The following is a 12,400-nucleotide window of genomic DNA, read 5'->3' as shown; positions in this document are numbered from 1 at the left end:
AATGGAATTGTTTTGGAGTGATGATAAAACAAATTGTCAAGTATTCGTAAGGATTATATTTTTTAATATAATATTCGAAAGTATTAATAGCCTAGTGGTTAAGAAGCTCGGCCTCTTGATCGAGGGGTTCGAGTCTCAGGCACCGAAGTTGTCGAAGTTATGTGCGTATTAGAAATTAATTGTCACTTGCTTAAACGGTGAAGAAAACATCGTTAGGAAACTCGCCTACGTGAGAGATCGTAAAAAAAGTTATTAAAGGTATGTGAAGTCTACCAATTCGCACTTGGCCAGCGCGGTGGACTATAGTCTAATCCTTCTCATTCTGAGAAAAGCCCAGCAGTGATAGAGTAATGTATAAAGAAGAAGAAGAAGCATTGATCATAACATATATTTTTTCAATTCCATTTATTTAGGAGTTAATATAAAATTGTATCGTCGGTTGAAAATATATCTATTTAAGAAACTCGAATGAAAAACATGAGTTGATGAGCGATTTTCCCTAAAGTTTTCCTTTGGGTTACCTTGAGAGAAGTGTTTTAAATGGCCGCATTAAATGGAAACTTAATTATAATTGGCGTGCATATTGCAATTACAGACAAAATAAATACCTTACCACAAAAAACGAAGCCAGATTATAAATTCAAAATTGTATTTATTTCTCACGATATGCACAAGCGCAGACATTATATACGAGTAGAATTGAAAATATTTTGAAAATTGCAGGCAGTTTGCTACTATACCAACCCGATATTTTCAAAAACCTTAAAAACACTTTCTTTTTTTATAATTTTTAAACAGTCCATTTGATAACCCGAGGCCGACCACAGATTTGCTACCCCTGAGGACTAAGTTAGAACGCCTAAAATAAGTATTGTTCCCTTATCTCACCTTTCAATGCGAAGCACAGTTAACACTGCTGTTATTAGGCAGAAATAGATGTGGCGGTGGTGCCGCTGGATTCGAACCACAAACAATTCTACTAGTTCCAATTTTTCTCGATATAATAAATTTTTAACCACGCTTTTATTAGTGTCACCTGTGTGTACGGAATTTTGAACTCGATTTTTACCCACTTTGAACGGTCCGACTAATTTAAAATTTTGAACAATTATGAAGAACCGATGACAATACATGATTTTAATAATTTTATCCTATTCACCACTTCAGGATCTTCAGGAATCTGGATTAACGATTTTCCTTGTGCGTTTAGCGTGGTTCTTAGTTTTTAAATTTTAATTATTTTTAAGTCTCATATCCAAAAATGGATCATTTCGACCTGTTTCTCTCTATCCTGTCTATCCTTCCGTATATCACTTCGTCCGTAAAATAAAAAAAAAATTCTAACACGGAACCAAATAAAAGTATACTAGAACCTCGAGGAAATTAGAATACGATTACATCCTTATGTAAGACCTTGCCCACGTAGCTTATCGTGTCACTGTGACCTTGACTTAACCATTGTCTTTAAATTAGTTTGTTTGTCATTAAGATGGTATCTTAAATTGTATAGTAGCATCCTCATTACGTATTAAGTACTCTTATCTATGTTGTGTGTTTTTATAAGATTGGGGAAGTAAAGGAGCATATGGTTCTGATGGTAAGTGGCTACTGCCGTCTATGGGCATCTGTGATTCTGTAATCTACTTCAGATAGGCATAGAGGTTTTGGAGTCAGCCACATGTTACTTACTCTGAGGACTAAGCTCGAAAGTATGTCTTAATTATCAGAGATAATTAGGACATATCACACTCTTCAAACTGAAACACAGCAGCGAAACCTGATTGCTTCGACTCCGGCCTCACCATTACAACTATTTCTGCCTAATAACAGCAGTAGTAAGCGCTGCTGTGTTCTGGTTACAGGGTGTGGTAAGGTAGACATACTTTTCCGAGGCATTCCAGCTTAGTCTTCAGGTAGAGATCTTATCTTACTGGACTAAGTAAGAATGCCTTATATTAAGAATCTCTACAAACCAAACCACACCCTACAAACCAAATCGCAGCAGCGCTTAACACTGCTGTTATTTCGACCTAAAATATGTGTGACGATAGTACCTCTGGAATCGAACCGCGAAATGTTCTACTACCTTTTATATTTATCGTTATCGACAACCCATTTCTGTCTTACTACTGGACACGGGTCTTCTCTCAGATTGAGAGGGGTTTAGGGCATAATCCACCGGAATTGGAACCTCGGACCCCCTAATTTAGGCAGATATAACTACGTATAACCATTTTTTTATTTTTCTAAGAGGTATAAAACTTCAAAAGGTACCCGAGGACGTGGGAGCGACGCCAGGTTATGTGGGATTTTTACCGCTCTATAACCCCCCCGGTGGCCGTTCTCAACGCTTGTTGGAGATCTCCAACGGAACACAACCGGAGTACTCCAAGCGCGATGCCCCGATCAGGCTCTGCTCTGGGGGCGCAGTTTTAGCTACTCCCGCACCATATGGTGCTCATGACGGTATGCGACCACACATACCGCCGTCTTTCCCTGGGTCGCTTACTGGACGGTTTGAGCTCCCACTATTGCTTACTTATAACCTACATACATAACTGTTTGTTGAACGGAAAAACGACTGTTACTCATGCATACATATGTACAAGTACATACATGTATAATTCAATGAAATCCAATAAGTTAGCGTGGCCTTGAACCGAGTGAGTGAGTATAGAAATGTGGAGGATTCAGAGCGGAACTGTGTTAGGGTTTGCTGTGGATTTGGGTATTATATGAAGTGTCCATTAAATTCCCTTTGGTTAAGTCCACAGATTTCTTTTAGCGTTGCTTATGCATGGTATGCAGTGATAACCTTTTTTTTTTGTTAACGAGGGGGAACCTTCAAAAGGTACCTGGTGCCGTACCTGAGTTTTAAATATATGTTCTCAGGGAAGTGTGAAGTCTACCAATTCCAATATCAATTTGATTTTGGCCTGCGCGGTGGTCTAAGCCCCTCTCATTTTAATGGGAAACCTGTGCTCACCATAGGACAATAATAGCCTTCTCCCTGTAGTTCCGTGACCAGAATATGGCTACTGTATCCCCTGCCTGGCGTAAGAGGCGACTAAAAGGGGCTTCTGGGTTGCGGGTGGCAAGAGTGGGAGCTCGAACCGCCCGGTCAACAATCCCACATAACCTGTTGTCGCTCCAACGAGTACCTTTTGAAGGTTTTCCACTCGAGAGAAAAAAGGGCAATAGTAGCCTGTGGACATAGATAAGTAAAAATTATTCACATTTAACAAGAAAATGTACCCAGTTTTGAGAATTGAAATAGTTGCGTAAAAAATTTTTGCCACGTTTCCGTGCTAAAATGTCCCTAAAATATTTGAAATAATTATTTATTTACTATGTAAATTACGCAGTATTAGTTATTTATTCGTATTTTTTTTTTCTAAAAATGTTTTTATTTGTCAAGAATTCAAAAAAAGAACTTACTAATAAGCCGTTTGTGGCTTCATTCAATTTCAAGGCGGTGAAGTATCTTTACTAATCTATGCCTGTGGATGTTTAAAAAGGTAGAAATAAGTAGAAATAGTATCCTAAACAAGAATGAATGGTTATACGGAACATAACACTGTTTACAAACTGAGTTGTGGCTGAATGTTGCGATTTCCTTCAGATGTGAATGAAACGTGACATGTTTTGTAAATAGTTCTTGTGATGTGAGAAAGACAATGTCTAATCGTATTACACAAACATGTCATTCTATAAAGACAACTCTCAGGGTAGCAACCTACTCGTATCTGTGGTTTTAAGACTTTTATTACATACTAGTGGTGCCCGCGGCTTCGCCCGCATTTTAAAGAAATAATATGACATACATAAAACGGAAAATTTGTACCTGCATTGGAATGACATTGGTGCCATCTGTTGAAAATTGGTCTTACCAACTCCCAAACCCTCGTGGGGACAACAAATTTGCTAAAGATCACTTGATCAAATGCATAGTTTCCGATTCTATAACTACTTACGAACTAAAAAACCTTTTCCCACGGACTAAATTGTGAATCTAAACCATTCTCAAGTCCCCTTGAACACACACAACAAATTTCATCAAAATCAGTCCAGTCGTTTAGGAGGAGTTCAGTGACATACACACGCACATAAGGAATATATATATATAAAGATATGAAAGTAGCAAACGCATCTAGTCCACTTGATGGTAGGTGGCCACTGCGTTTGTTGGACTTCTTTAACCAACCTCAGATAAGATTAGCAGTGATAGCCTAGTGGTTAAGAGACTCGGCCTCTCGATCGAGGGATCTGAGGTTCAAATCCCAGGCACCTCTGATTTATCAAAGTTATGTGCATATTAGAAATTAACTATCACTTGCTAATCGGTGAAGGAAAACATCGTGAGGAAACCTGCATATCTGAAAGATTTATAAAAAAACATCTCCAAAGGTATGTGAAGTCTACCAATAAGCACTTTTCCAACGCGGTGGACTATGGCCTAATCCTTCTCATTATGAGAGCAGACCCGTGCCCAGCAGTGGGACAGTAATGGGTTGTTGTAGATGATGTTGATGAGATAAGATTAGAGTAATGAGGTTGATCATAGATTCGTTGCTACTTCTGAAGACTACGTTTGAACGTCTCTGATAACCTCGTCTCTCTTATCACATCATTCAAACACAACAGCGCTTAATACTGCTGATATTAGGTACAAATAGGTATGGCGGTGGTGCCTCCGGAATCGAACATGTCCGTCATTCGTTATATATAACAAGTGACAATTAATTTCCAAAAGACACATAACTTTTGGAAAATTAAAGGTGTCTGCCTGGGATGCAAACCTGGGCCCCCCTGATAGAGACTCTGAATTTCAACCACTTGGGCACCACTGCATCTTTCCTTATCAATACGCACTCGTATATCACAAAACTCAGTTTAATTTACATTGATTATAAAGAAAGACTTCAAATTATAGGTCAACGTATCAGCTTTATCTTTAGCGAAGATATTTGTACTACAAGAATTGCAACATGTGTACTGTTGCAATATTGTTATCAATCTCATTTTATTTGCTTTAATCCAACTGATAAAGTGATGCACGAATGAATGACATACATTCAGAAGACTATTAGAGACATGTGGAAGTGCTTACATAGGCAATATACTGTAGTAAAATCCGCATAAAACTGCTAGTCCGCTCGGAATATAGAAATGAATCGCGTCGCCATAGCAAATTGTGTGACTACACGTGCTCGCAACAACTTCAGAGCGGACTAGCAGTTTGGCGGGGACTATAGAAATATGGAATGTTTTTGCACCTATTAAATGTTTTAACCGACTTCAAAAAAGGAGGAAGTTTATCAATTCGAATTGAAGTAGCAACTTCAATGTATTTCTTTGATATTTTTGCAGACTTGCCGAGTTTAGAAGTATGAAACTTGTTGAAATATTTCCCTACATAATATACTTCATATATTTTCATAATTAGGTCAAATAACCTTTACATGATCGTATAAAGACTTTCAAAGCATTTATTTCAAAATTACAAATCATACTTTTATTTACTTATAATTTAATTTTACGAGTATTATATAAAGTAAACATTTTATATAGAAATCAACGGACATACCAATCCATACGTATTCTACCTATGTCGGTAATTAAAACGGGTTGAAATATGTCAATAATTTCATCATAATACAATTACTCACGACGTCTAATCAGATAACCGTATATCAACGTAAGTACATAGTAAATGCAAGTTGACTAATGAGATCATTATTAAACAAACATTAGTCATTATCTTGTATGTCGCAAACCGTTGTCTCACTGCCACTCTTGTTTCAGATCGCAGCGTGGATTAAAAGAAAAGAATTCGTAGTGCTTTCGACTAATAGTAAACAAAAGTCTTTCTAATTTCAAAGACTCGTGAGTGTTCTAAATACAAAATCGCTTTAAAATAAATTAATAATAGTTGTTCAAACGTTTAATCTCGGGAGTGTTCTAAATTCGAATCGCGAGTGTTTTTAAATCTGAAATTAAAATAAATAAATCACTATTCAAACGGTTCGTGCGCGGCAGTGTTCCAAATTAGAACTTCTTTTATTATTTTTTGAATAATTCGAACCTTATTCAATTTACTTTCGATTTCAACTTGTCACTCGTTCAAATTCCTTTCAAAACAATAGTGAATTTAAACTTTGTGGTTTCCGGAGCACATTGTGTGTGGTTTCAAGTGAAGTGTAAGTGTGTATGATGAGTTCAGAGTATGGATGAGCTGAAGGTACACAAGACTTGCGTGAGGGTGAACTCGGCTGATGATGACGAGGCGAGGGATGAGGTGGACCATGAGTTGCCGAAGAAGAATCCGTTCGTGCGGGTAAGTTTTAGTTATAGTTTGATATAATATGATACTATACGATACAATGAACGTGTTTTCAATTTTTTATAGACTTAGAAATAACAACAAATAATTCTGTAGCGTACAAAAGCTACCTATATTGTTGGAAAAATAATGTCTTTTAGGAAAATTTTGGTCAATAAAGGAACTAAATACAAAGATGACTTTATTAAAGATTTAATATTAGATCATTTGATACATATAAAAAATCATAGCTAAGTCAAATTTATGGTGAAAGAATAGGTTAGGTCAACCTACTTTTTATGTTCTGTGAGGTCAAACTAGGTCACACGATTTCAAGCCTATCATTCTGATAAAATTTAGCGATCCAATGATAACAACTCGCGACCACTAGCGGTCATCCATCCAACTGCCGACCGCACCTGACATTGCTTAACTTTGTAGATCAGTCAAAATAATAGTAGGTAACGGAAAAGGCTATTTCAGCCTTTAAAAAGTGTTCAAATTAATTTTATTGGTTTCTATAAACCAAAAAAAAATCAGAAACAATTATTAAAGATTAACTTAATATAGAATTATGTTATCTGATATTGATTTCTTGTAACGCTATCAGATTTATAAGATACGAGTGATATGAACAATCTTATCACGGTTCACACGTTTCACTCGAGAGATGTGAACGATAATCCTATTCATACCGGGTTGTTGCTCCAGATATGTTTTGTGACGATAGTTGAATATGTGAATTATTTGGACATGAGAACTTACCTAAGTTAATAATGGTCTACTTAACATTATACTCTTAGAAATGAAAGATTAGAAGTATAAAATAATTATAGTTCAAAAAACTAAAAAACACGCTTTTATGATGAAATCAACTAAAAAGTAGAAAATAATTTTCAATCTAAGAATCAATTAAGGAACAGTAAATAGTATAATTGTGGAAAAAGTGTAGGTTGCTTTTCGAACCTGATAAATGGAGCACCCCATACTACTATAAAACTATAATTATATATTAATTTTTAGTATTTCTCGTTATAGCGACCACCATTATTCATCGTTTGTAAAAAAATCAAGTGTCTATCTATTACGATTTAAGAGATAAAGCCCAACGACAGACGAACAGACCGCAGAGGGTTTCGTTTTAACCTTTGAGTACGGAATCCTAAAAATCATTCTACAAGAGGGCATTATAGATATGTTTCAGAACATTTGAGTTATAGGGAAATAGCATTATTATTTTCTAAACTAAAAATCACGATATAAAAGTTACGCCTATTGAAACTAAATAGCAATAATTATTATTTGCAATCTAAAGTTGCGATGAACTTTGCTGAAGGTGTTTGAAAAATCTCGCCTCGAAAATCGTTAATCCAGAGGATAAGGGATTGATAAGGACAATGGTACAAAACTATTAAAGTTTAAAATATTGAATTGTCATCGGTCCTTAATAAGTATGCCAAATTTCGGGTTAATCCGACGTTTTGAAGGGGGTTAAAATCATGTTGAAAGATTCCGTTACATACTAACATACTAACATACCAACATACCAACATACATACGTCTGAAGCTAATAAAAGCGTGTTAAAAAGATTTATTCATCACAAATAATCACAAACCTAAACAAAATGCTCATTAAAAACTTCCACATATTTAATTCTAAACGTTAATAAAAATAATTACTTCAAATATTAACAATTTAACGAAAACAATAAATCGGTATAAAATCGGGCAGAGTTTCGGTGTTCAGTTCAACGTCTGACGAGCGAAAGACCTAGCAGTGCCCGGCACTTGCTCTTCCTCGGCTTATAAAGCCGTAAAGGTGGGGTGATGTGACGTCACGTTCGGAATACCCTCTTGAGTTTTCCAAGAATACCTTATACCTATAAAGTACAATATTAAGTGGACCATTATGTCTACGTTTGAAGGTGGTAGAACCCTATGTGGTTCGACTCCGGTACTACCGCACCTATTTCTGCCTAATAACAGCAGTGTTAGGCGCTGCTGTTTCGGTTTGAAGGGTGTGGTAAGGGAGACAGACTTTTCCGAGGCGTTCCAGCTTAGTCCAGGGGTAGCGACGCATTTGTGGCCGACCTCAGGTAGGAATATCTAATCCTATCTGGGGTAGATTACAGATGTCCATGGGCGGCAGTAGCCACTTACCATCAGGTGGACTGCATGCTCGTCTGCTACTCTTATATTAAAAAAAAAAAACAAGAAAATGTACCCAATTTTGAGAATTTAAATAGTTGCGTAAAAAAGTTTCGCCACATCTCCGTGCTATAATGTCCCTAAAATATTTGAAATAATTATTTATTTATTATGTAAATTACGCAGTATTAGTTATTTATTCGTAATTTTTCTCTAAAAATGTTTTTATTTGTCAAGAATTCAAAAAAAGAACTTACTAATAAGCCGTTTGTGGCTTCCATAGATTAGTGGCTTTATTGAATTTTAAGGCGGCGAAGTATCTTTACTAATCTATGGGTATAATATAAAGTAGACCATTATGTTGACTTCGGATCTGTTTTGAACGTGGTGCAACCTCTGCAATGACTATTTTTTGCATTTAAAACAGTTTAAGACTGTGACGTTCTAGTTAAAGACATCCGGCCAAAAGATATAAAGATGGTAGAACTTCGTGGTTCGACTCTGGCTGCACCACCGCCATATCTATTTCTGCCAAATAACAACAGAGTTCAGCGTTGCTGTGTTCCGGTTTGAAGGGAGTGGTAAGGGAGACAGACTTTTCCGAGGCGTTCCAGCTTAGTCCTCAGGGGTAGCGGCGCCATCAAACCCAGATAGGATTAGATTCCAACCCGAGTTGTCAACGAATGCATTGCCCCCTTAAGGACGAAGTTGCGTTTGAATCCCTCGGATAAGTATCCTTCACCCCCTTCATACTAAGATTCTAGGCGGAAATAGTTGTGGTGGTGGTTCTGGAGTCAAACCGCAAAGGGTTCTACCATCTTCAACATTATTCTTAAATTAATACAAATATGAGGCCCTTCCTTGCAATCGACTAAAAGATCGTTTACTAAGAAAGGTTAACACAAACTTAATATCAGTGAAAGTAATCAAAACGTGTGTTATAGTGTTATATTTGGTAAACAGTCCATTGTCGAATCTGGGAACATCAGCTTTCTACGAAACACACGGATCTACAATGTGGTTTAACTGATATTTTTGAGTAAGCTTACTACTTAAATATTTCAGTTAACTACAACTCTGTACCCTTACCATGAGTTTTTACGTTTTGACAAATACGACTGTTTTGGTATTTGTTTACGTATTTGCCCATACAATTTCCAATCAGCGCCCCTAGCGGATTGTATCAGAACTATAGTGACAGTAACGTAACGTTAAACGACAGGGGTACTTTTCGAAAATTAATAAGTGGAGCACTCCACGCTTTTTTCACAATTATACAATTTACTGTTCCTTAATTGATTCCTAGATTGAAAATTATTTTCTACTTTTTAGTTGATATTATCATAAAAGCGTGTTTTTAGTTTTTTGAACTATATTTATTATTCTTTGGGAAGTCTGTTAAAAATGTCACCTAACATTGTTATGACTAAAAATATCCATAGGGCAGATGAGCTGCCTGTTGGTAAGGATTTGGGATCGCCGGTTTTAGAAAGACGAAAAAAAATCCGGTCTAATATAATACAGAATCCTAAATTAATTATCTAGACTTGGCAACCCTACACTCTAGCAAATTGCTACCGAACCTGGAATTTTAATGTTTACGCATTTTCCTGTTTCTCGCCATAAAAAAGAGGAAAAGTCGTTTCCAGTGCCTAGCGAGAGTTGTATTGACAAATTTGTGGTTGCTCAACGAGTTGCGACCACTTTCCGACTTCCACTGTCCACTAATGTCCACATACTGATTCTCGGAACTTGTAGCTGATATGGACACGGCACACGTTAGAGCGAACATGTTCTAGTGTTGAGTGTGCTGCAACCCGTTTTGCGATATTTTATTTCTTTTTTTAAAGTTAGTCCACATCGCCATACCTTACGCGCTAAAACAAGAAAAAGAAAAAACTTAGCACTATTAACTGAACAGAAAATATAACTCGGTTAAAGAAAATTAATAATAGAACAATAGAATTTATTATAAATCATTCACATAATTTTTATTAAGAGAATAAAAATGCTTATTATTACCATTATTTTAATCGTTATCGACATAAAAAGCGGCATCAATTCGCTGTTCCATATTCAAATTCAAATCCACAGTCACTACAGATGAAATGTTTATTTTTTGTTTATAGTTTTTTTGTTTCGAAGAGTCATCAGACAGCAGTACAGATAACCTACAAAAGCGGCATAATGGAAGTCTTTTGAGTGTAGTTTTTATATGCTCTGTGGCCCAATATTGATTGGCGGGCTTCCTTGTAATGAAATCGGACGTGTCTTTTTTATTCTGTCCCGCCCGAGATAATTGTCGTCCGCGTTGCATTAGCAAAGAGTGGAAATATATAGAGCCAATATATATATTGTACCTTCGTATTTTAACATGACATTATAATTCATATTTTTTGTAATTAAGTACTACTTAACGTAAAAGTAGTGTAAAAACAGCATACAAAATGAAGAATAGTGTTTTAAATGGAAATTAAATAAGACTTTTATTATATTAAAGTATTCTTCCATCTATCGAGTATTTTGGGAACACAATTAATATAATCCTGTACGTGTGTTTGTATGTCGAAGTGCGACTATTTACCCATTATAACTATGAGTTTTGATGTTAGTATAGAAATTAATGAATTATAAGCTTCTATTAGCTTATTTGTACATAAACCTCTAAGAAGGTGTACAATCTACCTTTGTAAATATGAAGTTAGGCATGTTATTATGTTAAGTATATTCAGAAAGCACGAAAATTTCCATGTCCTAAAATACGCACAAACCTAGTCGCTAATACGAATATATTTAGTTATTAAGCTTTTTTAAGTAAATCACAGCAATCACAGGCTCTAAAATTTAAGACAAATCGAGTATCCTTATATCTACATAATAATATACCTAATATTAATAATAATAATATACCTAATATTAATAAAATCACCACAATTGGGTGTGTATGACTTGTATGACACAAGATCGAACCCAAAACTTGTACGTTTCCCCAAAACCCAAAAATGCCCCCGACATATAGCGACGAGCTGCGTCACGTGACCTAAAATTTAGATTACTCTCTGTACCTCAGCTACTCTATGCCCTACGAACTCGATTCATTCAAGTTTGCGAGTTATTCATTATACTGTGACCCCAATACTCTTGCAAGCCAAGCCCATACATCCCGCTTATTCACAAACACCCGTTTCCCGCCAAACCGTTTCGCGCCATAACTCGTGTCAATAAAATTCAGTTTTAATTCTCTTTATCATGAGATACGACGTTATGAGTTGCGTTTTACATATTTGCCGCACCTGATTATTTAAATTTCAATCAAGATTGCCTTTAATGACAATTTTGTAAAGCGTAATTTTAAGGTTCGGTTATGTCATGTGGTAGAACATCGTTCAACGATATTTGCCCATAAGATGCGTATAATATTATTTTAAAAAGAAATGGACGTCGTACCTATAAGTATTGAATAAGTTTCACAGAGTTTTCAATAATAATGTCCAAAGAATACATTCGATGGGATAACCATAGCAGCATAAAAAAGTCTATGAGATCCATATGAGATCGTTTAAATTGTGTTATAAATAAAATCAATCTGTCTAATTTTGTTTCAAACTAAAATATAAATTTAATTTTTTGACGCAGAAATAGTCGAATTTCTGTTCTACCTTTGCCAAAACATTGGTCCAACAGTTTTTACCTTTCGATATCATGTCGCTACTACTACTTGTCATAGATTAGTAAAGATACTTCGCCGCCTTGAAATTGAATGAAGCCACAAAAGGCTTATTTTAGTAAGTTCTTTTTTTGAATCCTTGACAAATAAAACATTTTTAGAGAAAATTTACGAATAAATTAGTTATTTACGTAATAATTACGTAATTTACGTAATAAATAAATAATTATTTCAAATATTTTAGGGATATTTTAGCACGGAGA

At 35.7% G+C, this 12,400-nt stretch overlaps 1 protein-coding gene across 1 annotated transcript in view; it reads left to right on the top strand.

Annotated features, from left to right (window-relative positions):
* Positions 1 to 12,400, top strand: part of Rhp (GTP-Rho-binding protein rhophilin) — a 104,366-nt gene that overhangs the window by 19,789 nt on the left and 72,177 nt on the right. The window contains exon 2 of the mRNA XM_073092087.1: positions 5,806 to 6,337. Within this exon, the coding sequence (XP_072948188.1) occupies positions 6,227 to 6,337 (111 nt within the window). The 5' untranslated portion in view covers positions 5,806 to 6,226. The remainder of the gene's footprint in view (positions 1 to 5,805; positions 6,338 to 12,400) is intronic.

This window comes from Epargyreus clarus, unplaced genomic scaffold (assembly GCF_041222505.1).
Source record: "Epargyreus clarus isolate Ecla_fem2 unplaced genomic scaffold, WU_Ecla_fem_2.2 ptg000035l, whole genome shotgun sequence".
Lineage (NCBI taxonomy): Eukaryota > Metazoa > Arthropoda > Insecta > Lepidoptera > Hesperiidae > Epargyreus > Epargyreus clarus.
The sequence above is the reverse complement of the archived record's forward strand: the minus strand, read 5'-3'. Positions and strand labels throughout refer to the sequence as shown.